This window comes from Epargyreus clarus, unplaced genomic scaffold (genome assembly GCF_041222505.1).
Source record: "Epargyreus clarus isolate Ecla_fem2 unplaced genomic scaffold, WU_Ecla_fem_2.2 ptg000012l, whole genome shotgun sequence".
NCBI lineage: Eukaryota > Metazoa > Arthropoda > Insecta > Lepidoptera > Hesperiidae > Epargyreus > Epargyreus clarus.
Genome location: NW_027332220.1, coordinates 8,231,213 through 8,255,237, shown reverse-complemented (window position 1 = coordinate 8,255,237; position 24,025 = coordinate 8,231,213). Strand labels below are relative to the sequence as shown.

Below are 24,025 nucleotides of genomic sequence, written 5' to 3'. Positions count from 1 at the left end.
TATGTGCTTGTGACGTGGCGAGAACGTGATGTGAAGAAGTTGAAATGTTTAGAAACACCATGAAATAATTTGTGATTATAAAATTATTTCGTAATATTCTTTCGTTTTGTTTCGCGCAAAATGCGTCTTGTTATGTCATAATAAAGTGAGTCGTAATTTTATTTCATGTCAAATATATCAAAATCCAAAAAATATAATCGTACGAGTATGCTGAAGAAAAATCGACTACCGTGGACCCGAGGTAATCCGACAATCATTTAGCAGGTCAGTGTCGGATTATCGAATTTGTCGGATTATAGAGTACTGTCTAATAAGACCCGCTATAGTCCGATTGTTTTAGGAAATAGTACCTTGTAATCCGACAAATTGCAGATCCAATGATAAGATTCTATATTTTATATACATATGTATATGTATGTATGTACTCTGAAGTACAAATCATACTTTCATTATTTATGTCAAATTTAGTAAATTAAACAACACAATAAAGAACTTACGTATTTTATAAATTTAACGCCATTTATGGCATAGAACTTACAAAAAATATTGTCAAAAAATATTCAATACATATGTAATAAATAGTAGACCATGTCAGAATACAAGGGGTGACGGATTAGACCGGGGCCGGATTACCGCGGGTCTACTGTATATACAATGTTTTCATAACGAATATTAATTTAAAAAGTGTAATATACCTATGTAGGTAAGGTTATTCATAAATAATTAATAATTTTATTAACTATGAAATAGTATTTAGAGCTCATATGTTCACCGCCGGCTCTCGGGTCCTATGCGGTCTGCCTCAGCATAGGATTCGGCCCGCGGCAATTTTAGAGGGCGGCAAAATTTATTGTATGAAAAACTGGAAAATTATTTTCACTCTTGGACCTTAGTCTGTTGAAAAAGATTAAAATTGCAAATATAAGACGTCCATACTTTCTGCAGTCACAAATGCAAGTTACCTACAAAAATAAGCGCATTGCGTAACGCGACCCAAAAAAATTTATAGCGATGTCCGCAAAGTTCTTATTATGAATTCATTGTATTGTCCGATAATGTTACTTGTACGATTATGCAACGTAATGCACGTACGTAAAAGACTTATCGTTCCTGTGCTAGTGATCTTTGCAGTTGGTATATGTCAAAGATAAAGTAAACAAATAGACTCCTAATTTAATATTAAATTATATTGTCTTTATGATACTCTTAGTAACGCATCAAAAAAATTATTGCGTTGCCCACAAAGTTCTTATTATGAATTCATTGTATTGTCCGATAATGTTACTTGTACGATTATGTCGCTTTATACGATTATGCAACGTAATGCACGTACATAAAATACTTATCGTTCCTGTGCTAGTGATCTTTGCAGTTGGTATATGTCGAAGACGAAGTAAACAAGTAGACTCCTAATTTAATATTAAATTATACTTTCTTTATGATACTCTTAGTAACGCAACCAAAAAAAAAATATAGCGATGTCTGCAAAGTTCTTATTATGAATTCATTGTATTGTCCCATAATGTTACTTGTACGATTATGCAACGTAATGCACGTACGTAAAAGACTTATCGTTCCTGTGCTATTGATCTTTGCAGTTGGTAAACGATAAGATAAGGTAAGGTAAACAAATAGACTCCTAATGTAACATTACATAATATCTACCTTATTTATGATAGATTAGCATGCAGTCCATTCTATGGTATATGGTTACGGCCGCCCATTGACATCTGGAATCAACTATAGGTAGGATTGGAGTTCTACGTGAGTTTGATCACATATTATCTATGTATTGCTACTTCTGAGGACAAAATTGGGATGCCGGATACAAATCTGTTACCAGTCCCTTAGAATCAAAACACAACAATGCTTAACACTTCTGTTATAATTTAAAAATATTACTTTAGAGCAGGGATCTAAAAGATCTATTGTTCTTGTAATTCTCTAGTTATCATATTGTAGGCGTGACTTTACATTTATCCGCATGAATATTTATTAGGAGTCTACTGTTTCGCTTACCTACATTATATTTTAATGTTAATGTGTTAATGTCTTGTCAGATTAATTAATATTGTGAAGATAGTCTAAAGCAAAATGTATGCGATTCGTAATCACGTTAACTTTTTTTATCTAATATAAATATGCAAAAGGGCATACAATTGTAGCGGCATAATTAGGGAACGAAGACGGAACGCCTGGGCGGCAAAATGTGGAGGGCAAAATCTTCTTTTTCGTATTTTCCTGTAGGAAAAGTTTTGAAACTCAATGGGCCCCTGAGTCGTGCGTGTAAGCGGCGGCCACGGTCAGCGGGGGCGGCAAAATTAAATAGAAGAGTCCTTTTTCGCCGAACTACTCCTAGAAGGTGGTGAATTCAATTTCTGTCCTAGTTAGTGTATATATAGCATTGTTTCAGCTTAGTACATACAGTGGAGGCTTAATAATAAGCCCGTTTTTGTTCTTGGGATACAGAACCCTAAAACTGTATAGAAGAAATTTAGTAACGCCTGATATTTTAATGTATTGTCTTTTAATATTACCACATTGCTCGTAAGTTTTATCAGGCAATACCTTTTATGTATAAGTAAACGGTGAGGTAGTTACGCCATTATTACTTGAATGAAATGGCGATTAGACACGTAGAGTGTTCCGGGTTCGATCTCCGGTTAGGTATTTGTATTTATTCTAGACGTTGATGCTTAAGGTATTTTATCTTTGTGTGTATTCAGTCACGATAATAATAATTCTAGTGTGTGGAAATGAATGCAGACATTGCTATTTACATATTTATCGCTATTTTGTTTATTTTGCCCTACACAAGCTTTCTTATATATTTGCTAGTCGATTATTTGCATCATTGCGATGTTTTGCAATTTATATACGAGTATGTGGTCGTCAATCAAAAACTGTACTACCAGTGGGCACGAGTCTCTTTTTAGAGTAACTAAGAGATGCTTAGTATGCATAGTTCAACGCATTGGCCAAGTGCGAATTGGTAGAGTTCACATACCTTTGAGAACATTTTGTAAGAACCACACAATGTATTCTATGATTTCTAATATGTACATAGGTAAATTGAAAATTAGAGACGCGTGCCTAAGATTTATGTTTATGTCTTTAAACAAACGATAATTAATTTCTAATACGCACATAAATTGAAAATTAGAGATGCGCCTGAGACTCGAACCTCGTACCCCCCGATTGAGAGGCCTAGTTTCTAACCACTAGACTATTACTGCTCGACGAGTATGTACCTATTACAATAATGTAAATACATCAAATCCACTTAATCGTGTTTATTTATGTTATCTTCATAACATACATACATTTTACACGGTTGATGGGGCGTATAAGTAGTCAAATATTTGCTTAGAACATACACTCGTAATATAATGATAATATTTTAAATAAAAAATGTTATTATAACTAACTAGATATGTTTAGTGTACTTTTAATAATTAATTGTAAATGTCCTCTTGATGTTTATACACATTAGATAATAAATTAATGTAAACTGGAAGAAAGCATTTCGCTATGTACCTAAATAGTAGTAAATACATAATTATGTCATGTCATAACCATGATTATTAGGGCGCTTTTCCTGTCGTGCGTTCTTATGCCTGCACGCGTGTGCATGCGTGGTGCGTATATTATGGTCTCATACGCACATGCACACGGACCGCGAAGACACTGCAGTGCGTTCTCGTAAGTGCGGATGAGACACGCGTGCATGCATATACACGCGCGGCAGGAAAGGCGTGTCTTTGTACACGCGGACCAACTGTGTACTATGTGTATACCTTAATACACTATAATAATAATATAGTAGCCACTTACCATCAGGTGGACTGCATGCTCGTCTGCTACTCCTATATTATTTAAAAAAATGAAATGAAAATTATTTATTTCTCTTAGCTGCGAGACAGTGCAAATATTCAGTTCACATGAACGAGTGTCGTTGCTCCAGCAATCTATAAATCTATAAAATAATAATATAAATCTATAAAAATCCAATTTATATATATGGATTTAGATTGAACTGGCAAATTAAGATTTTGGAATCGTGAGCAGAGCAGATCAGTAGCTCATTCATCTATTATTATAGACGACGTTGTTGGCTAGATATGGTAATATATTTTTATAGTGGTAGTATTTATTTTTTCAAATAATGTAAATAGTATTTAGTCTAATAGGAGCAGTAGGTTTTAAATTTACTTACGATAAAATAAAAGGATAAACCGAACATTTGAATAACATTTATTTACATAGTATGTTCATTGTTCCTACATTAAAACTAATACTATATTTATATACACCTTTTAAGACCGTAGGTACATTACTTTGTAATTTATAATATAGAAATAATCTAATCATTAAGCACATTTCTGTCACCCTAAATAAACAAAATGCAAGGATTTTACATCTTGCTACGGAACCCTAAAATATATAACATCACATTCTGTGTACATTACACGATTCTTCGAAATTGTATTTTCGAACCTTTGCCAACAATTCTTATTGTTAAACTAATTTACAACTAAAACTAATAGGTTTGCATCTAAGTTCCCACCATTGTTGATGGTTTATTATACAATTTAACAATATAACTTTTCATAAAAAAATTGTGAGATTTAATATCTGTCTTTAGTAGAGATCTCTCGGTTTCGACTCGAAAGAGTAATTGAACCAAAATGACAATTTTGTAAGAAACATTAAAAGGAGTTTCATTTAATACTGAGTATTTAACATTTAGTTATATTGATCTGAAAATTAATCTAAATTAGTTCGAACAAGGAAAAACATTCCGCGAGAATGGAACGACCACCTTCGTTTCATTTAAAACATAAGGCCGCCAACATTTTTTGATAGCGACATAAAAAAATGGCGGGGAATTAGCTGCCAACGTCACAAACCACATGCATTCATAAGGTACTGTTTACTAACTTTAGACTAGATAGGTAACGTTTGTTGTAAATTGTGTACATTTTTGCGCAATGACTATTTAAGCACTAAATTTGGTATCCATTTCATGGCCCTATTGAATTACCTAATGTCTGTCCCATCACTATCACCTATCTGTACACACATCACGTTTTATGAACAACCGTTCAAACTTGGAGCACTTCGTTGATCGTCGACTTCTTCGAGTTCCTGGCATCCACGTCTGTTTTATTAAATCACTTCCCTTCTCAGCTATCATAATGACTGGTGCGTTGATATTGCCATTGGTAATCGCTGGCATTATACTTGCATCTATTACTCGAAGACCTTCGATACCGTAAACCCGTAGTTGTGAGTCTACTACCGCCATTGGATCAGTTGGAGGTCCCATTTTCGCAGTACACGATAGATGATAAATTGTCATTGTGTACTGTCGTATATAGCACTCCCAGTATTCATCAGTGTATAGAGGTAAATGCTTGCAGTTAGGAACTGGAATGTTGTTGAATCTGGCACCTAATCTTTTCATGGCGTTCGTTTCTCCGACAGCAACCGCTGCCTTCACGCCTTCTCTCAAAACACCCACGTCGTCTGGATGTGTCAGATAGTTATGGTACATCAGCGGGTAATCTAAGGGATTTTTCGATCGTAGCTTAATAAAACCCGTACTCTTTGGGCGCAGCATCATAGGAAATATCCCGAACACGTCTTTGTTGGTAAGATGCCCGAATACTTCTTCGTAAAAATCATCAGTGATACTGTGAGCTCTCTTGACTTGCGTGCCTCCGTCGGAAGGTATTGAAGCTGACGTCATCATGAACTCCATATCGGGCCAGTCATCGGAAGAGTTCGCGTACTTCGTATTGATGAAAGCGACGACCTCCAAACCTATGCTCGACGTAAGTGGCCCGTTTTCAGTCACAGCGTAACGCATCGCCGAATTAATGTTAACGAGCCTGTTCATAACTAAGCTGACCGGATAGTCCACTTGAAATACTATCCCGCCGACAGCGATGTGGTCTTGCAAGTTTCTCCCAACGCCGGGAGAATCTTGGATCACATTTATGCCGACCTCTCTCAAGTGCTGGGCTGGTCCTACGCCAGAAAGCATAAGCAGTTGCGGGGATCCAATCGCACCGGCTGATAAAATTACTTCCCGCGTCGCATACACGACTTGCTTTGTACCATCTCGTATAAATTCAACGCCGTAAGCTCTTTTGTTTTGTTGATCAATCAGTACTTTAGTGACGTGTGAGAATAAGGCTACATGGAGGTTCGGTCGTAGCCTGACTGGCCGTAGGAATGCTTTTGCTGCTGAACATCTTGTGGCTCGACGCATAGTGAATTGGTACCAAGAGTATCCAGTCTGTTGTTTACCATTCACGTCTATGATGTCGTAGCCCATTTCCTCGCCAGCTTGCAGGAAGGCAGCTCCTATAGGTGTGTTGTATGGAGCGTCTTGGACAGTCAAGTACCCACCTGAAATAGAAACGATTCTAGGATTAGTTTTAATAATTGACCAAGTGCAAGCCGAACCCGCACCCGGAGGGTTCCGTACCACCATTTTTTTTTTTATTTCTAGTATTTTTTATTATAGCAGCCATTGAAGTAAATACATTGAGAATTTGAACTGTCTACTTATAACAATTCGACAGTTAGTTCGAAAATATCGAAAAATACTAGTTTGTTGTATGGTGGCCCTTTTTATATTCAACTTTTTTAAGCTTTAGTGTTGCAGTCGGGTTTTTGATTTTTTAATTAAATTACTTGTTTATTTTTAGTATTTGTTGTTATAGCGGCCACCGTTTACATTCTCTGTAAAAAATGCAAGTGTCTATCTATTACGGTTCCAGAGATAGAGCCCTGTGACAGGCGGAAAGACGGACAGACAGACAGCAGAGTCTTAGTAATAGGGTTCCGTTTTTACACTTTGAGTACGGTACCCTAATAAAAGAATCAGTTATACAATCTTTGAATTTACATAAAATTTTAACAGGGCTACATAAACAAACTGACCCTACGATTACATTTAAGTTAATTACTGTCTTTATTAAGACTGTTTTTGTTGGGTTCGATTTCTTGTTCTCTTTATTTTGGTCGTGGTGTTATGCTCTCGACATTAAAACAACCTACTTAAACTTCCCGTTCACCGGTTATATAAGTAAATTGAAAAGTCGATCAACATTTGAAGGTTTAAGGCAAAAAGTTTTTGTACAAATATTAAGCCTTGGAATAAATCGCACATGGATTGTAATAATAGGTTACATGTAGAATTTTTTGTATTCTGTTAACATACAGCTCTTAACCGCGTTTATTCGTGTGACTAACATTTTTCGAGTTTAATATGCATCTGCTTGTGATTGTACGCACTTAACTGCCATTACACGAAGAAGAGATGCTAGCTGCGCAACTGGCCGGGTTTTTTTACAGTATAGTAGTAGTGAAAGAAGGTGCAGTCCACCTGATGTTAAGTGACTACTGCCGCTCATGGAAATCAGTAATTAACCCCAGATAGAACAAGACTAACTTAACACTGCTGTTTTTAGGTAAAGTTAGGCTGTCAAAAATTTTCACCACACACATTTCTTTGAAAACTTAAAGAAGTTACATTTTAATTGATAGTTTGTAGCTTACCTACGCCATGGTGCCTCGTATCTCTTGCTAAGTACGGGTTCCGTTGATCCTGAGATTTCTTGAAGTACGGCAGCACGTCTTCGTATCCCCAACCAGGGTTACCAAACGACTCCCATTGATCGAAGTCGCGCTTATTGCCTCGGATGTAAAGCATGGTGTTCAGTACCGATGACCCTCCCAGGACCTTGCCTTTTGTCCAGCTGCAACGCTTGTCCTTCATCGCTTGGCAAGCTGAGTCCTGTGGCTGTGTCCTGGAATTGTAAATTGTAAAGGTAGAGAGAGGTCGGATTGATATTTCTGACTAATAGCATCAGTGTTATAAGTATTCAAAGCAGAACACAAGTTCCGCTTTGAAAGGTGTGGTAAAGGACACATACTTACCTGAAGCATTTCAATTTTTTCTTAGGGGTAGCAAAGTATCTGTGAATGACCTTAAGGAGGAGTCTGATGGTATCTGAAGTTGATTACATATGTCCATAGGCAACAGTCGCCACTTACCATTAGGTGGACTGTATAATCGTTAGTTACTTCTATAATTTACAAAAATATTCAAAAGCATGTCATAATAAAACTGAATTCTACGCTTTTGGTTACATGTTCTTTATCGCTACTAGAATATCGACATGTGTGTTCACATCAATTAAATTGTGAATTTTACTTTCGTTTTCATGCAATTTTGGATAGAGCGAGATCACTCATCTTGTTGGCAAATAGCCGCTGCAGTATGGGGCGTGTCTGTGATTCATACTTATTATGCACAAGACTAATTTGTGCTGGCATTAAGACATAAATTGCTCACCGGTATTTCCAGTCCAATTTGCTCTTATGTAAGTACAGTGAGAGGAGAGGTACATCGCTGATGTCAGTTTCGTGACCACCTGCTTCCAACAGCAGTACATTCCATCCTTCGATCTCTGATAGCCTGTTCGCGAGTACGGAGCCAGCGGATCCCCCGCCAACGATGACGAAGTCGTACTCCTCTCTGAGGTACTGTTGGTTGAATGGTCTGCTCTCGGGGTCGAGGAGTTCGTAGTTGAAGTACGCCATCGCTGCCAACATGGCTGGTATGAAGGTGAGCTTGCCGATGCCGGCTATGGTCAGCGCTGACTGCGCAGCGGTCGCAGCTACTGTGAGGATCCCCATTGTGATCTATCTATATTGCATACTGGACCTGAAATGATAAGGAATTTAGGATTAGAAACTTCCTAGGCAGATTATTGAATTTTCGTTATTCATTTATTTTTAAACAATTTATTACGTTTGTCCGTCATATTTGTATTTCCTCATAGTGATGACCTCTTTTTGGGTTAACCCATCATTATGATTTTAATCTTATAAAGATACCGAAAACAAATAACTGAAACTATTACTTAACTTTTTGGCATTATCAAATCCTATAAGCTAGTCTTCTAATTCTGAAGATTTATCTCTAACTTGTTAAAGGACTGTGAAAATACCTTTACTAATGAAATATATGATAATTATATTTGTTTTAATTCTGCCACCCCTCGTGTAGTAATCAGTAGGTAGTAGGAGGAAAGTAAGCAAAATAGGCAAGAGGAAATACTAAAGCAAGAATTAACAACGGGAAAATTACAAAAACAATCGGAAGTGAACGTTACAATGTTATTAATTGTAACATTGTGCAAAATTGTTCAAAGCCTATACAATTATGAATTTCACAAATTGAGGCTAAATAGCTTAAAACACGCGAGCACAACACTTGTATTACCAGTTTTAATGCTGACCTCATAAGATTACTTTCAGGGTTATAGGGACGTAAGTGAAGTGCCTACTTTTGAGGACAGTTATGTAAAAGTCGAACTACAACTGCTCTGAAGTAGAGTCGGCAAAAAAGTAGTTTTTTAGCAATAAAATGTTGTATTGGCTTCTTAACTGAAGTAGCAAGCGGGTGGGCAGTTCACTTGATGGTAAGTGGTTACCGTCAATGGACATAATGTAGTGAATCTCAGATATAATTAGGTTCCTATCTTTTTTTTTATAATATAGGAGTAGCAGACGAGCATGCAGTCCACCTGATGGTAAGTGGCTACTGCCGCCCATGGACATCTGTAATCAACCCCAGATAGGATTAGATATTCTTACCTGTGGTCGGCCACAGATGCGCCGCTACCCCTGAGGACTAAGCTGGAACGCCTCGGAAATGTGTGTCTCCCTTACCACACCCTTCAAAACGGAACACTGCAGCGTTTAACACTATTGTTATTAGACAAAAATAGGTAAGGCGGTGGTGCTTCCCGAGTCGAACCACAAAGGGTTCTACCACCGTTCATTTGATTCGTACCTAAATTAAAATAATTTAACCTTGTTCATTCCTCTCGTCTGTCCGTGATGATTATTACGAAAATTATATTCCCAACGACCTCTTTTGCGTAACGGTCAAAGTTTTCGACACTTATTGCGAATGTCATTAGATATTCACCATGCATACGATAATTGTGCTATTAAGAAGTAATTACGGGTGTGTACCATAGGTCGTAAAGTCAGGTTATAAAAAAATAAATATAGTTTAAAAAAACTAAAATACAAGCTTTTATAAAAATCAAACTAAAAAATATAAAATAAACTTAGAAAAATTTTAATAAAAAATTGTATTAACAACAAAAAAAGATATATTTAATTGTAAAAAAAGCGTGGGGTGCACACTCTCGGTAGTTATAAATATTTTACTGACAGACATAAGCAGAAGGACCAACACTTTGATATTTTCAAATCCACGCATTTTTTATAAGGATGTATGTTGATCTCTTTCTACTGAAAAACGGAGTTACTCACTGACAAACATACAAGTGAAGCTATTATAAAGCGTGTAAAAACGAATTTGAAGAACTGGTGAAATTTGAAGGACTAATAAGTTACTCAATTGTTAAGCGGGTAATTTTAATGGTTGGTTTGGTTATCCGGTAAGGTACCGTCTCATCTATTGCTAGCGTGAAGCATTTTTGCATTTCGGTGGAAGTCTATGGATGCTGGCTGACTTTAATATGAGACGGCCATCATTATCCTTAAGAGTGGCAATGAATCTCTGATCGACGTCAGGTGACACCTTTTCTACAAAGAGTTCGCATCAGATATCCGCAGTAGATGGCAATGACCATCTAGTAGCAGGTGAGCTGCAAGTTCGTTTACTACTGCAGTCTTATAGAAAAGGACGGAACCTACATGTTATCATGTAGCACACTAAGTACTCCCTATAAAGTGCTTTGCTCGAGCGGGCAAGAAATTATAATAGTATGTACTCTTAATATACAAACTTAAAAACTATTTTTATCACTTATTTATGAGTATCTGTGTTATAACTGAAAGCGCAACGGAAACCAATCAATTTTATTAATGTTACATATAAAACTGCATCTTATAAATATTCTTGCGTTCAATGACCTTGCTATATGTGCCAATGAGGCTTCAATTAATAATAAAATTTTAGCTCCATTTCACATGTCCATCGAAATCTATGTTTAATTTAAAACTAGCTGCATAATACATATGACAGTTTCTTTATCTATACTTCTATACTAATATTATAAAGAGGAAAACTTTGTTTGTTTGTTTGATTGTAATGAATAGGCTCAAAAACTACTGGACCGATTTTAAAAATTCTTTCACCATTCGAAAGCTACATTATCCACGAGTAACATAGGCTATATTTTATATGAAATATATTTGATAAATAGATTTTGAGGCGGTACAAAGTTTGCCGGGTCAGCTAGTGTATAATACAGAAGTAGCAAATGACCAGGCAGTCTATCTGATGTGTTCCAAAGACATCTACATAAGTTACCGCAGATAGGATTAGAGTCCTACTTAAGGTTGTTAAGGCGCTGCTGCCCCTGAGGACCAAGTTGAAACGCCTCGGATAAGTATGTCGCTCTTACCACGCCATTTAAACCAGAACACAGCAGCGTTTAACACTGCTATAAATAGGCAGAAATGGGTATGGCGGTGGTGCCGCCTGGGTCGAACCACAAAGGGTTCTACCACGTTCAAAAACGATTAATTGATAATTCGTATAAAAAAGTAAAAAAAGTGTGTGTGTCAGCTACGACGCACGATTGGAGTTTACTCCTTACGAATGATAATTATGATATATATCGAATAGAAAAAAGGGTAGGTAAATGAACGCATCTGCTAAAATGATAAGAGAAACAAACATATATCTGTAATTATTCGGATTATTTATATTACTTCAATAATGCGTATTACATAAAGTATGTTACAAAATAATATAAAATAGCGCCATCTAGTGGCAAGTTTTATAAATTGTAAGTTTGCAAGTTTATCAATCTATGTATTTTGGTTCCAAATATTATAATGGTAACTTAATATAATTGTTTATATTAAAGTGAATTTTAATATAATATAATTATTTATATTTAAAACAATGTTAAACGTTTTATAACTTAAAACTTAATAGTTATAATTTCTTTGCCATCTATAAAATATCCTTGTTGCAATTTACGGATGAAATTTATATGAGACTCAATAAACATGTTATTATATGTAATTTGGATTGTTTCTGAATGTTTTATAATTCTAGAATTCATTTAAAAAGTATTGCTAATTTTATATAACTTATTTTGAACATAATTCATTAGAAATAATTCTGTAATAAATATTAAATAATACTGTTTTGATTTTGCCCGTTTATCGTTGATAGATGGTGCTGATCAATAATGCATCCATTTTTATAAGTTAAATTAATATATCAGTAACTTACAAAAGCCTCTTTATGTTAAAAACTTATTTTGCTAATATTATATCTTATTCAATTGCTTACTGATTTTATATGTTACTCTTCTTTAAAAACGTTCATAAAAGATTGTTAATCATATTATGGCGCCAATGTTCATATTTTTCACAGTGTTTATAAATGATCAAACCTATAACTTAATTTATGCAAAAATGTAAACAAATTAGTTAATGACGTTTTAATGTTTTATATATTGCTAATTATTTTTATTGTAATAATTACTTTCATATGGGATTTGAACTTACTGTATTTTAAATTAATAAAAGCACTCTTGATTCATATTTTGGCTACCGTTACGCCTCAACTTTTCGTGTTACACTTGATTTTACTCCTCATAAAATTTCCGTACCGGGCCTTATAACTCAAATCGTTTCTTAAGGAGTAAACTCCAAAAAAAATTACAAAAAAGTACAATCGACTTCTATGTCAAAAATTATTGAAATAAATGTTTATGGTTTAGTACATATTTCTGAAGTCGGCGCTCAATATATTTCGTTGGATAAGCCTAAACAGCGTGTCCAATATGAGTGCCTTGGAAATATCACTTTTCCAACAAAAAAATCATCAAAATCGGTTCATAAACGACGAAGTTATCCGCGAATAAACATATTAAAAAAAAACATACAGGTACACGGTCGAATTGAGAAACCTCCTTTTTCGAAGTCGGTTAAAAAGTCGAATAAGAATAAAAGTATTAATATGTATTATGGTTAGTAGTTCCATAGTTCCAAGTCTGACATAGAATACTATAGCACACACGTAACACTTACATAATTGGACCCGGTGACACCGCTCGATGTAATAAAGTTCGCTTGTGCACATGTTGACTGTTCGTATGTCAGTAATGATGAGTAATTAACTGTTGAGAGCGCGAAGTAACATTTGCGATTGTTTTTAGTATCACGCGTATTGAGTATTATGTGCGCTTGTCTTAAGCTTATACATGTTACTTTTTGTGGTATAATCTTTGTTATGTATTTAATCGTTGAGGAGTCGGTTTGTGATCGCAACTAATGACGTCATATTATATACTAGGTTTTTTTATTATTTTCGAGTGTCTGTAAGTATGTATGTAAGTATGTAAATCCTATTATTTGTCCGTTCTGCCCAAACGGCTAGATGAATTTAACTAGTGAGGTGTCGTTCGATTTTCTATTTTATTAAGCAGGTTGATTTTTTATGGTATTTCTCTAGTTGCAATGAATAAGTAGCAAACGAGCCTGCTATCTTGATGATCACTGCCGCCCATGGACGTCTACATATAGAACTCAATCATAATATAGATCAACTTCATATAGAACGGAGGCCCTACTGAAACCGATCGACAGTATCAACACTCCTGTGGAGGGGATGGTCGCATCGTATTTAAGGCAGTCGGCCTTCACCTTTCCATCGAAATGCAGCTTCACGCTAGGAATGATAACTTATGTGTTTCGTTGAGGCAATATTTTATAGACATTCGTTGAAACTAACAGTTTTACTCATACGTTATAGAGCGTCCCAAGTTTAGCGATAGCTTAAACGTTAAAGGTTTTTTTGCATTTCACAGATGAATCCTACAAATTATGAAGAAACATGTAGGAAGCAATATTCCATTTTTCGTATTATTTTTAGCTCTACAGCGATGTGTAAGTTTTATGTGTAAATTTGTATTATGTATTGCAAAATATATTTGCCGATAGAACGAATTAATAAATAATCAGCTTGGGTAGTACATAACAAGTTTATTTATTTTATTTCAAAATCTGTGAACGATTACTTGAAAATCGATGCAGTTTATGTGTCACATATAGGTAAAAACGAGGTCTCGGTCCATTCAACAAGTGCCTGTGCGAATGGCATTCCTTAAAAGAAAATGTAGTCAGCACCAAAAAAAGTATGATTTCTTAACTGTTATATCGCTTTCAAGGTTTTCCATACGTTTAAGGAAAAACTGTTACAAGTAGTTATTTTGGAGTATTTGATGATTTATGTAAATCAATTACGTTATTCTGAAATACGATATATGCGGTCTTAAATATAATCTATCAATGTCTATCTCATCATCAACCCATTACTGTCCCACTGCTGGGCACGGGTCTCCTCTCAGAATGAGAAGGATAAGGCCATAGTCCGCCGCGCTGGCCAAGTGCGTATTGGTAGACTTCACATACCTTTGAGATTTTTTTTTATAAATCTCTAAGGTATGCAGGTTTCCTTACGATGTTTTCCTTCAACTTTTAAGCAAGTAATAATTAATTTCTAATAAGCACATAATTTTTGAAAATCAGAGGGATTTGAACCTCGGACCCCTCGATCGAGAGGCCGAGTTTCTTAACCACTAGGCTATCACTGCTGTATCCACTAGGCTATCACTGCTGTATAATGTTTATCTATGTGTATCTAATCTCTCAATGTCTATTTATGCGGGGAGCGAACTTAAAACCCTTTACGTGTCTATTGATATGGTCATTTATAAGATAAAGGATACTTTCTAATTACTGCGCTAAAATATCTTTAAAACTAAAGTGGCCAAAGTTATGTGAAATCGTGAAGTTATGAGTTGATGACTTGTAAAATACTTGATGCTTATTCTGTATTCTTATTACTGTTGAAAAATACGCGTAAATGTCTAAGCAGGTTAAATAAGTCATTTTTTGCAAAAAGTACTATGTATTAATAATAATAATTGTAATGTTAGGCGGCATTATAATGTAATATAACGTTATATTTACGTCACTAACTCACATTACTTAAGATTTTTAGTTCACTTTGAGCTGTATTGAGATCATGAATTGTTTTTTTTTATTCTACACGAATATCCCCAATATGGTGGTATTTTTTTTTAAATTTGTTTTTTTTAGACCCAACAGATTGATTGTATAATTTCAAGTTTGTTACGCAATGTACATGTTTTGGTAATTATTTCGAGCGTATTTCTCATTTTTGGTACGCCCTACAGCCCAAATGGTTCGATGGAATTTAACATATGATGTTTGGTTGTTATAATAATTAAAAAAATCAAAGTATTTGTGGCGGGAAACTTATGAGGAATATAAGTTCTTATAAGTTCAGTTAGATATTAATTATCACTTTCTAAACGGTGTAGGAAAACATCTTGAGGAAACCTGCATATATGAGAGATTTGTAAAAAAAAAATCACAAATGTATGTGAAGTCTATCAATACGCACTTGGCCAGCGCGGTGAACTATGGCCTAATCCTTCTCATTCTGGGAGGACACCCGTGCCCAGCAGTGGGATAGTAATGGGTTGATGATGATAAGTTCAACTATTTAATAATTACTAAATTCACAGTGAATCTAAAATATTAAAATAAATGTTAATATTCCCATGATTTAAAGACTATGTATACTAGAACACACATTGTAGTATGGTATGTCAGGCTTGTGGGAAAGGAATGTGCTATTATCTTGCATGTAAGTACCTATGGGTGAACATGGTATTGCTACATTGAAATCATTCGAGTTTTTGTGTACAATGGACCTATTGTGTTCATATTTATACTTCATATTAAGGTTAACGTGGAAACCATAAAAATTACGCACTATTATAATTATTGTCTTTTACTTTTGTTGTGAATTATAATATGATTGTTTGTCCCTATTTTTTTTTGTTTTTTTCGTGGGGAAACCCTTCATGGGTTCCTCTCGGCTGCGGGGGCAGTGGAGAGGATATGCCGGACTCTTATCGGCTAAAACCCCACGGTGTTCCTCTGAACGCCCTTTTTGGGGACCACGGGTACGCTAATAGCACTTGTCCGCGATAAGATTGTTTGTCCCTACAACATGTCGCAGAGCGAAAGATTTGATATATAATTTTTGTAACAAAGCATTAAATATTGTGTTATACAACTAATGCTTTATATATGTTATATACTTATTGGTAAATAATAAATATTGCTCTTGTCAGAGCAGTAGTGATAGCCTAGTGGTTTAAAATTCGGCTTTTTTAATTAGAAGGTCCACGGTTCAAATTCTAGGTATGCGAATAATTACATAAGTTTCACCGTTTAATGAATTAATTTATAAATATGGAACTCAAAAAGTTTTCGAATTTTACCCGCGCGATGAGCTATGTTCTAAACTCCTCATTCTGAGAGGAGAGCCAGATATCAAGGGTCAAAATTAGTTAAACCATTTCCAATATTAGTCTCTACAAAGGCAAATATTTAAGTGTATCATTCAAAGGGCGTAAGAACCTGTATTTAAACTAGGTTATGCACGCTATGAAAGATGTTTGTTCCGAGATAATCTGGTTATCTGTTGGAGCAGAAACACAGACCTTATATAAGGCAATGAGGTCGAATTCTGTTATCCGATTTCAGTTATTTGCAACACCAGAAGATTTTTCGATGTTTGATCTAATATTACCCTTTTCGGGTTCCGTTTGCAAAGGGTAAATTGGAAACCTTTTTCTAAGCCTATTTCTAAGCTATTTGGAATTTGACAGAAATTTTCATTTTATAAGAAGCCTTGGAGCCTTGGAAGAACAGTTTTGGTAAATATTGAGTTATCCTGCGGAAAATGGAAAATTCTGGAACTTGGACTGTCTTTTTACAAAGAGCTTAAAAAACCTTCAGTCACACACATGTATGTAGAGAATGGAGATGTATACTACAGTACCAAGTTTCTTTGCGACATTTCGCTAAGTCGCATATATTAGTGAAGACACTGTTACACTCAATAGGCAACTACGACCGATGGGTGGTGCAAACAATTGCGTTTCGTATTTTGTAACAAGTGACCCCGCCGGGGATAAGTAGAGGATGGACCAGCATTTGTGACGGTCGTGACACACTTTCAACGACCAACGACCAGCACGTAGGCCACTGACAGTTAATCTCAGGGAAAAACCATGCTTTCCGTCTAAGACAAGTTTCAAAATTTGACCTACATATACCAGTGGCTTAATCTCGAAAAAACAATGCTAATTCCTTAACAAAAGTTAGTATAAGTAAAGTTTAATTATAATATGACCTAAATATACATTTGGCGGATTTAAAATTCTCATTGTTTGATTCAGCCGAAGGTAGGTTTTGAAAGATGGCAAATTGGCCCTATTTTTAATTTCTGCGCCCTAAAAGGTCATGAATATACTTAAGAACATGATTTTAGATTGGAGTCGAGGAGAAGGGAGGAGTTTTGAGGAAGTTTTGAGATTTGCGTTTTTTTAACTGTAATTAGTTTTGAAATATGCCATCGTACATCTTCATAGCGTTATTGCGAAGTAGTCTTGTAAAAATCTTATTAAATTTGTAGAGTAATCATACTTTAACTTTATATCGAAGTGTGTTACGTGAATACTAGGCCGTTAGAATTACAAATTCAACTGTCAAGGTCGTCAGCGTAACATTCCCTCCGCTCCTACCGTTAGGTAACAGAATTGTTTTGTTTTAAAAAACGCAGATTATAAAACGTTACCGCAACTTTCTATGCGAAATACCAAAGATTAGGTACACCTAATTTTATTGCCCTATGACCAATTGACCACTGAATCTTGCGACACTTTTCGTAAATCGAATTTGAGTAACAATTCACTACGCTGCGTAATTTATTAAATAAATGTATTATTTTAATAAATAAATAATAATAAAATGCTATAGGTATTTAAATAATAATTGATAAAAATAATTATATAGTCAGGAACGTCTTTAATTTAAGGTTATATTAATAAAGATTTCAGTTGGCCCAAACATAGTTTTGAGATATACAATTTTCAGTTAATTTCATTTAAGTAATTCAAGTCCAATAAAAAGAATGAAAGGCTATATTTATTTAAGGTTTACTACAAAGAGTGGTTTGACCACACGCCGTTTTCGTTTACATCATGGATAAAATTATTTTATATCACGGCGTGCGTAAATTGACGTTATACGCACGCTTCGCGTGCGCAAAACCCCCATTTCCGACCCCGTAATATAAAATTTTATACAACACGCGGACGAAAAATGTTTTTCTGACTCGTGTGATTGCAGTCCTCGCCTGCGGCTCGGCCTGCAAACTCACACTTGTCAGAAAAAAATTTTTCGTCCTCGTATTGTAATGTACTATTAATTTAATATCGAAAATAATTTTAAATAAAAAAAAATTAAAATTGTTTTTAGACAAGGCAGCAGTATGAAGCCAGTATCTTAAACCAAGTGCGTGCCATCGCATGATTAGCATTGGAAACTATCTTGTAATTCGTTTAGATCTATCAAGGCCGTTGTTACTAAACATACGTTACTTCACTCTCACCTAGAGAGTGAAGTAACGTATGTTTTTCCGATCTCTCTGATCCGTTGCTAAATTTAATGTTTCTTTATTTAAATTTTCTTACACGAGTTTTAGTATACCTTATCTAATTTTTTTGGTCCGGAGCTCACTTCACTGGTCTAAACCCTTAAAGACTTTAGATATAGGTACCTATTTTTCTATTCATCCCTACTGTAACTTCTCACCTAAAGGTTGTCTGGAAGACCGCCTTTTGTATTGTCTGTTAAATTAGTTATTTATGTTTATATGTATTTTATTGGGTACAATAAAGAGTATTGATTTGATTTGATTTGATATACACAGTGTTAAGCGCTGCTGTGGTCTGGTTTGTTTACTTTTCAATCTTAGTCCTCAGGGATAGCGGAGCATCTGTGGCTGACTTCAGGTAGAAATCTGATATTATCTGAGGTTCATTACACATGTCCATTGGCGGCAATAGCCTCTTAACAACAGGTACACTCCATGCTAGTGTGCCTATATTAAAAATGCATGTGGCTACTGTAACGCACGGACATCTGTAATTAACGTTCGATGAGGCCTGAGGTTGGCAACAGATGCGCTGCCCCTGAAGATTAAGTTGGAAAACCTAAGACATAACGATAAGTATGTCTCTTTTATCACACCCTTTAAACCAGAAGCGCTTAACACTATTGTTATAAAACAGAAATGGGTGTAGCGGTGGTGCCGAGCCACAGAGGGCTCTACCGCCTTACAAAACTACCACTTATATCGGTTATACTTTATGAATTTGTATTAATTACTTTTACCCTCAGGTCATCAGTCCACCTGTCGATATGACACCTGTACGTATATTTGCAATACGCTTCAATTGCATATACACTATACAGTAACCGAATACGTTCTTCTGGTATTACATCAATAAGATGTATATTGCACATAGTTTATCTATGTATTATACTGTAATGAAGATGTTTTTTCTGTTCTAGATAACTTTATACTTATTGCATTTTTATTTATAAAGTTGAGGTTAGATTTAAAAACTGGTAATATTTTTTCGTTATGAAATTGAGACCATGTGCTATTACAAACACTCATTAAAATAAATTTGTATTTAAGGGGGTTCAAATTTGATCGGTCACTTACACTAACTTAAGATGTAAAATAAGAAGTTACAAGAAATTTATAGAAAAGTTTATTGAAAATAAATGGAAAATATAATATGAAGGTGGTAGAAGCCTTTGTGATTCGACTCCGGTGGCACCACCGCCACACCTATTTATTCCTCTAACAGCAGTTTTAAACGCTACTGCGTTCTGCTATGGAGGGTGTAGTAAGGGAGATAACGGCGCCCGTACATGGGCGGCAGCGGCCACTTACCATCAGGTGGACTGCATGCTCGTCTGCTACTCCGATATTATAAAAATATCTTCATATTATTTAGGACGCGACAAAAATAGGCCATGATTACGCAGACGAAGTCGCGGGAAGGTAATATTTTAATAACTCTGTACATTATGTATAGCCACGCCAACGATTGTTATTGATCTCGTTTTAAAACTGGTTTGTCGGAGCCTAGAATCTAAGGGTAGTAACACACGAGCGACAGTAAGCTTGAAGTTGAAGTCAGTTTGAAGGTGGAAAAACGTTCTGTGGTTCGACTCCGACGGCACCACCGCCGCACCTATTTCTGTCTAATAACAGCAGTGTAGCGCTGCTGTGTTCTGGTTTGAATGGTGTGATAAGAGAGACATATTTATCCGAGGCATAGTTCTCAGGGGTAGCGGCGCATTTGGGGGCGACCTCACGTAGGAATCTAATTTTATTTAGGGTTGATTACAGATGTCCATGGGCGGCAGTAGCCATTTACCATCAGGTGGACTGCATGCTCGTCTGCTACTCTGCTATTATTGTTTTGTTTATAAAAGTCGTGTAATTATTTTAGTATACGATATCATGGTGTTACTATAGGTTGTATTTTGAGCAGTTGGATATTTGTTTTAATAATAATCGCTAGTGTACTTTGTACTAAACACTGATTTGATAGGGCAACTAGTAGTGCCCTCGGCTTCGCCCGCGTTTTAGAAGTAATATGACGTCATATAACTGAAAATTTGTACCTTCATTGAAATGAGAGTGGCGCCATCAGCCGAAAATTGTCTGTACCAATTCATACCTTCGTGGGCTCATACACAACAAATTTGCTAAAAATCATCACATGATCAAATGCATAGTTTACGATTCTATAAATGACATACAGACAAACAGTCATTTTTATATATATTATATTATTATCAATCATTGTTCATTAGTGTAATTGGAGTAATTCGTACTAATTGACTAAATAAATAAATGGGTAGTATACAAAGCTTGCGCCACCGAATACCACGATATCGTTGCATTATAGTCTATTTTGATATATATTACTATTCTATGTAGAGTTCAATGACACACTTATTCAGTAATTATATTTACATAATAGATTATTCTCTCCTCTATACAAATCGTGATGTAACCGATGCAATTATCTCATTTTGGCGCTTATAACAAACTAAACCGGTTGAAACTGTGTCGAATATTTGTTCTTTGTAGTTTGAGTTCGGTGCAGGAAGGAAACCTGCTACTAAGTTCATACCGCAGACGGACAGACGGACTTTCCGTCTGCTCTATCAAAGTTATATGCGTAGATGTTAATTATTACTTGCTTTAACAGTGAAGGAATTCATCGTGAGGGAATCTGAGCTCTTCAATAAATATAGTTTAAAAAACTAAAAAAACACGCTTTTATGATAAAATCAACTAAAAAGCAAAAAATAATCTTCAATCTAGGAATCAATTAAGGAACAGTAAATAGTATAATTGTGAAAAAGCATGGGGTGCTCCATTTCTCAGGTTCAAAAAGCGTTCAAAATTATTAAAATCATGTATTGTCATCGGTTTTTGATATTTCTTCACTATTTGGAATTAAACTGAACGTTAAAAGTGGATAGAAATCGGTTTCAAAGATTCCGTTACTGTTACGTACATACATACAACTCAAGCTAATAAAAGCGTGTTAAAAAAATCTCAAAGGTATGTGAAGTCTACCGATTCGCATTTAGCCAGCGCGGTAGACTTTGGCCTAATCCTTCTCATTCTGAGAGGAGACTTGTGCCCAGCAGTGGGACAACAATTGATTTACAATGAAATAATTACACCATCGTAACCACTTTGGTTATAAGCATAAACTGAGGTATTTCTATAGGTCTAACTTTTTGTCCTACATTACTACATAGATAGATAGAATGCAGTAGATACGCAATACGCATGGCGTACGTGACAGTTTTACTTACGCTTGTTATTAATATTCAATCTATCCGACTTTTGCCGACCAAAAATCTGAATTTACCAATTTCTGGTAGGCAGCAACTGTCAAATCTTTGGTTGGCAAAACAGCGGATAGATTGATTATTAATAATGATAGTTGGTTTTATTCTTTAAAATATTGGAATCTAAACGTTATTACATTATAGGACCATCTTTTGTCATAAAAAAAAGAATTACAATGGAATTTATGTTATTCAGCTACAAATTTCGAATTGCACCGCACTTATATTGCTTTATACATAATAACACTGTTACGCTGCTGTGTTTCGGATTGAAGGGTATGGCTAAGATAGACACGAGGCATTCCAATTTAGTTCTCAGGGGTAGAAACACATCGTTGGCCTACCTCAGGTAGAACTATATCCTATGTAGGTTGATTACAGATTACGATTTTCTTATAGTCAGTAGCCACAAAGCTCTGCATGGCGTGTTTGTGGCCTTAATGAAATATTAATTATAATTTCTCACTACAATATTTTTTCTTTAAAACAATATCATGTTTATGAGGTATCATCGTAATTTCATCTATACACGAGATATCCATTAATAACTTTGATGAGGGTTGAAAGTAGGTCATTACGCTTGAAAAATGCATTCTAGGAAATTCTAAATTTTTCTATATTATTTTTAACGATTTACTTGTATAAAATAGCAAAGGATTATGTATTTACATATATGATTAATCGAATAATAAGTGAAAATAGCCGCCCGTAGGCTTTTGTATACAACCCTGAATGTAATTGGCGTCCTACGTGAGGTCCCTCACATGCATTGCTAAAATCTGAGATCGAATCAAACACCTAAATTGGTTTTACGCATCTTTTAAACTTGAACGCAAGGATCCGTCGTCTTTGACCTAGTATTGTCCCACTGATTATCGTCCCATTGGTCTCCTTTCGAAGTAGAGGGAGCCTAAGTTATTGTCCACTGCGCTGGCCAAATGCACATTGGTAGACTTCGCGCACTTTTGAAAACTTTTTGAAGGACGTGTGCCGGTGTTCCGGTTCCATTACGATGTTTTTTCCGTTTGTGTTTTTTTTTATAATATAGGAGTAGCAGACGAGCATACAGTCCACCTGATGGTAAGTGGCTACTGCCGCCCATGGACATCTGTTATCAACCCCAGATAGGATTACATATTCCCACCTGAGGTCGGCCACAGATGCGCCGCTACTCCCGAGGACTACTGAACACTGAACACAACAGCCCTTAACACTGTTCTTATTAGGTAGAAATAGGTGTGGCGGTGGTGCCGCCGGAGTCGAACCACAAAGGGTTCTACCACCTTCCTTGTTCAAGTGATGATTAATTTATAATATCTAGCTTTGGAAAATTAGGGATGCATGCCTGGGGATTGAACTCGGACGCAGCGGTTGAGAGGCAGAGGCGGACTAACGATGTATAGGCTTTAAAATGAGTTCATATTTTGCAATAATAAATTCCTTAATAAGGTACCTATATTTAACTTAATATTGGTTGATATGATATTGATATTTCCGTATTTTTACCTCAAAAGCGTACGCGAACAGTCTCTGTACCACGGCCCAGTTAACCCACTGTTAGTCATGTGCTTTAAAATAAGATTATATTTTGCAATAATAAATATCCTTAATAAGGTACCTATATTCAACTTGATATTAATTGGTATGATATTGATATTTCCGTATTTTTACCTCAAAAACGTAAGCGAACTGTCTCTGTATCACGGCCCAGTTAACCCACTGTGATCACAACACGATCCGCCGTTCACCGGTTATCCAACGGATGGATTGCGCGCGCGCACACGGCACTCTCGGGCGATACTATGCGCGCACGTCTCGATGCGCTTGCGCAACTGTACGGTCAATGTTAATTGCTAAGGGTGTGGGGCTCGTTTCGAATTGTGACGAGGAAAAGTAATATCGCATGGTGAGAATGAAAGGGAGGGAACTTTGTTTTGGCGACATGGGGGAAACCTTCGAAAGGTACCCAGTGTCGTGGGAGCGACACAGAGTTACGAGTATGTGGATTTTTTATCGCACTAAAAGCCCCCCGGTGACCGTCCTCGGCGCCGCGAAGAGGACTCCGGGATCTCCAAAGGAACGCAACCGGAGTTCTCTTAGC

General features: G+C 35.8%; 2 protein-coding genes across 3 annotated transcripts in view; one reads left to right on the top strand and one right to left on the bottom strand.

The window, feature by feature from the left end:
* The window catches only part of Flo2 (flotillin-2), a 398,911-nt gene that overhangs the window by 239,055 nt on the left and 135,831 nt on the right, over positions 1–24,025 (top strand). The window lies entirely within an intron of this gene.
* LOC140746302 (glucose dehydrogenase [FAD, quinone]) lies at positions 4,253–23,739 on the bottom strand. Of its 2 annotated transcripts, none has more exons than XM_073078406.1 (4): positions 23,596–23,739; positions 8,372–8,743; positions 7,573–7,823; positions 4,253–6,417 (listed from the first exon to the last, which is right to left on the bottom strand). In XM_073078406.1, the coding sequence occupies exons 2-4, from the start codon at positions 8,713–8,715 to the stop codon at positions 5,066–5,068; spliced, it is 1,947 nt and encodes a 648-aa protein (XP_072934507.1). In that variant the 5' UTR covers positions 8,716–8,743; positions 23,596–23,739; the 3' UTR covers positions 4,253–5,065. The 2 variants fall into 2 exon arrangements, with proteins under 2 accessions (XP_072934507.1, XP_072934508.1); XM_073078407.1 differs by lacking the exon at positions 23,596–23,739 and adding an exon at positions 23,431–23,484.